This window comes from Nicotiana sylvestris, chromosome 1 (assembly GCF_000393655.2).
Source record: "Nicotiana sylvestris chromosome 1, ASM39365v2, whole genome shotgun sequence".
Lineage (NCBI taxonomy): Eukaryota > Viridiplantae > Streptophyta > Magnoliopsida > Solanales > Solanaceae > Nicotiana > Nicotiana sylvestris.
In genome coordinates this window covers 145,747,142-145,749,356 of record NC_091057.1, presented here as the reverse complement: position 1 = coordinate 145,749,356, position 2,215 = coordinate 145,747,142, and the positions used below count along the sequence as shown (strand labels likewise).

Here is a 2,215-nt window from a genome sequence, read left to right as displayed (position 1 = left end):
GGTTTCATAAAAATTAGCAAGGAGCACATGTTGTGTCAATTAAAGAAATCCATTTATGGATTGAAATAAGCTTCTAGGGCATGGAACACTTGTTTTGATGCATCGATTAAAACCTTTAATTTTGATCAATGTGAAAATCAGTCTTGTGTCTATAAGAAGTGGAATGGAGATAAAGTTACATTTTTGGTTTTGTACGTAGATGATATTTTGCTCATAGGAAATAATGTGAGCATGTTGAATTCAGTAAAGGAATGGTTGTCCTCACATTTTGATATGAAATACTTGGGATATGCAACACATATCCTTGGGATCAAGCTTATGCGAGATCGCAAGCAAAGGATATTAGGCTTGTCCCAAGCACTTTATATTGATACTATTCTCACCAGGTTTAGCATGAAAGATTCCAAGAAAGGGTTTCTCCCCTTTAGACATTGAATCTCTCTGTCAAAAGATCAGTCCCCAAAAATAACTGATGAGATAGAAAAGATGAAGGCGGTCCCTTATGCTTCTACTGTAGAGAGTCTTATGTATGTTATATTATGTACTAGACCTGACATCTGCTTTGCTGTTGGCATAGTTAGTAGATTTCAGTCTAACCCTGGTCGAGAACACTGGACTGCTATTAGGCATATAATCAAGTACTTGAAGAGGACTAGGGATTATATGTTGGTGTATCACTCAGGTGATCTTGCACCCATTGGCTATACTGATTTAGATTTCCAGTCAGATAAAGACTCTAGAAAATATACCTCAGGATATGTTTTTACCTCAGGAGGTGGAGCCATAAGTTGGAGGAGCATCAAGCAATCATGTGTTGCTGATTCCACCATAAAAGCCGAATATGTGGTTGCATCTGAGGCAGCTAAAGAGGCAGTTTGGCTCAGGAACTTTTTGAAAGAGCTTAATGTGATGCCTTCGGTTCAAGCACCAATTGTAATTTATTGTGACAATAGTGGTGCAGTTGCAAACTCGAAGGAACCAAGAATCCATAAAAGGAGTAAGAATATTGAGCGTAAATATCACTTAATTCGGGACATAACTCAGATAGATGATGCAAGAGCGTTGAAGATTGCGTCATAGGACAATTTGGCAGACCCGTTTACAAAGAGCTTGACACAGAAGATTTTTGACAAGCATGTAGAAGGAATGGGTGTTAGAGTAGTAGACGCATGGTTATGAGTCTAAGTGGGAGATTGTTGGGATATACTATTAACCATGCAGTTTAGACATAGTATTATGTTTTATTCTTTATGAAACAATTGTTTATTTAATTTATTCAATTCAATAAAATACTATTTTAAATAGATCATTTGTTACATGTGTGTCCTTTTAGTTATGTAGTAGACAATTTAGTGTATGGAGTCTTAGCTCATGCACAGAAGATTAAATTGTTAGTTCTCATAATTAATAAACTATGTTCACAATCAAAGATATTTTTGGACAAAATATCGTGATGATTGTAGCACAAGATTATCGTATAATTTGTCTTGATTATGGGAGTAGTTTTACTCCAACTTCTTGTGCTAGTATACTCAGTCTATATTGAACGGACCAAGTAGAAAAAAGATGTTTTTGTACTGAATATATAAAACATTTTCTCTAATTCATTAAATGAGCTTATACTCCTAATTTTGATATAATTATTATGATCAATGTAATTTGTTTATTGTTTTGATTTATCAAAAGGTACGACTCTATTTAGAGTTAGTGTATGCCTAATAGATTGGACAATAACGAATAACATTTGTGAATAATAATTAGTTGATAGAATCCATGACTCGATTTTGGGTTTGATGATACCCCTTTATGTAAGCTTATAAGTTTTCATGTGAAAACCCGGCCGGTGAATTTTGTATCCGTCACATGAGTTTTGTGTTGTATCTTTAATACAAAAAATGGTGTTTCTCTACCGAGAAAGTATTTATTCGACTATTAGTTCTTAGTTTTCAATAACACAAAATTTTATTGAATCTTCACCAGCTTTTGTCAGTGCTATTTCTTCTCATTAGACTCTTCTGTTTAGAACTAATAGTAATTTTTATTAAGCAAGCTTCTCTAGATTCACTGTTGCTAGTTAGGACTCTTTTTTCAATTTCTCTAATGCAGATTACTGTATTTACTTTAACACATTGCTTTGAGTAATCATAAACGAATTGAGATGAGCTTAACAGAGAGTAGACTTTGTGGGCTTGGTTTAATTTCTAAAGAGTTAAAG

At 34.0% G+C, this 2,215-nt stretch overlaps 1 protein-coding gene across 1 annotated transcript; it reads left to right on the top strand.

Annotated features, from left to right (window-relative positions):
• The first annotated feature begins 486 nt into the window (after window positions 1–486).
• On the top strand, window positions 487–1,080 carry LOC138875764 (secreted RxLR effector protein 161-like). Its single transcript, XM_070154630.1, has one exon. The coding sequence runs from the start codon at window positions 487–489 to the stop codon at window positions 1,078–1,080; it is 594 nt and encodes a 197-aa protein (XP_070010731.1).
• The last annotated feature ends 1,135 nt before the right edge of the window (window positions 1,081–2,215 follow it).

Excerpts from the sequence above, each read along its gene's own strand:
- LOC138875764 (XM_070154630.1), top strand. The coding sequence starts at position 487 with ATGAAGGCGGTCCCTTATGCTTCTACTGTAGAGAGTCTTATGTATGTT.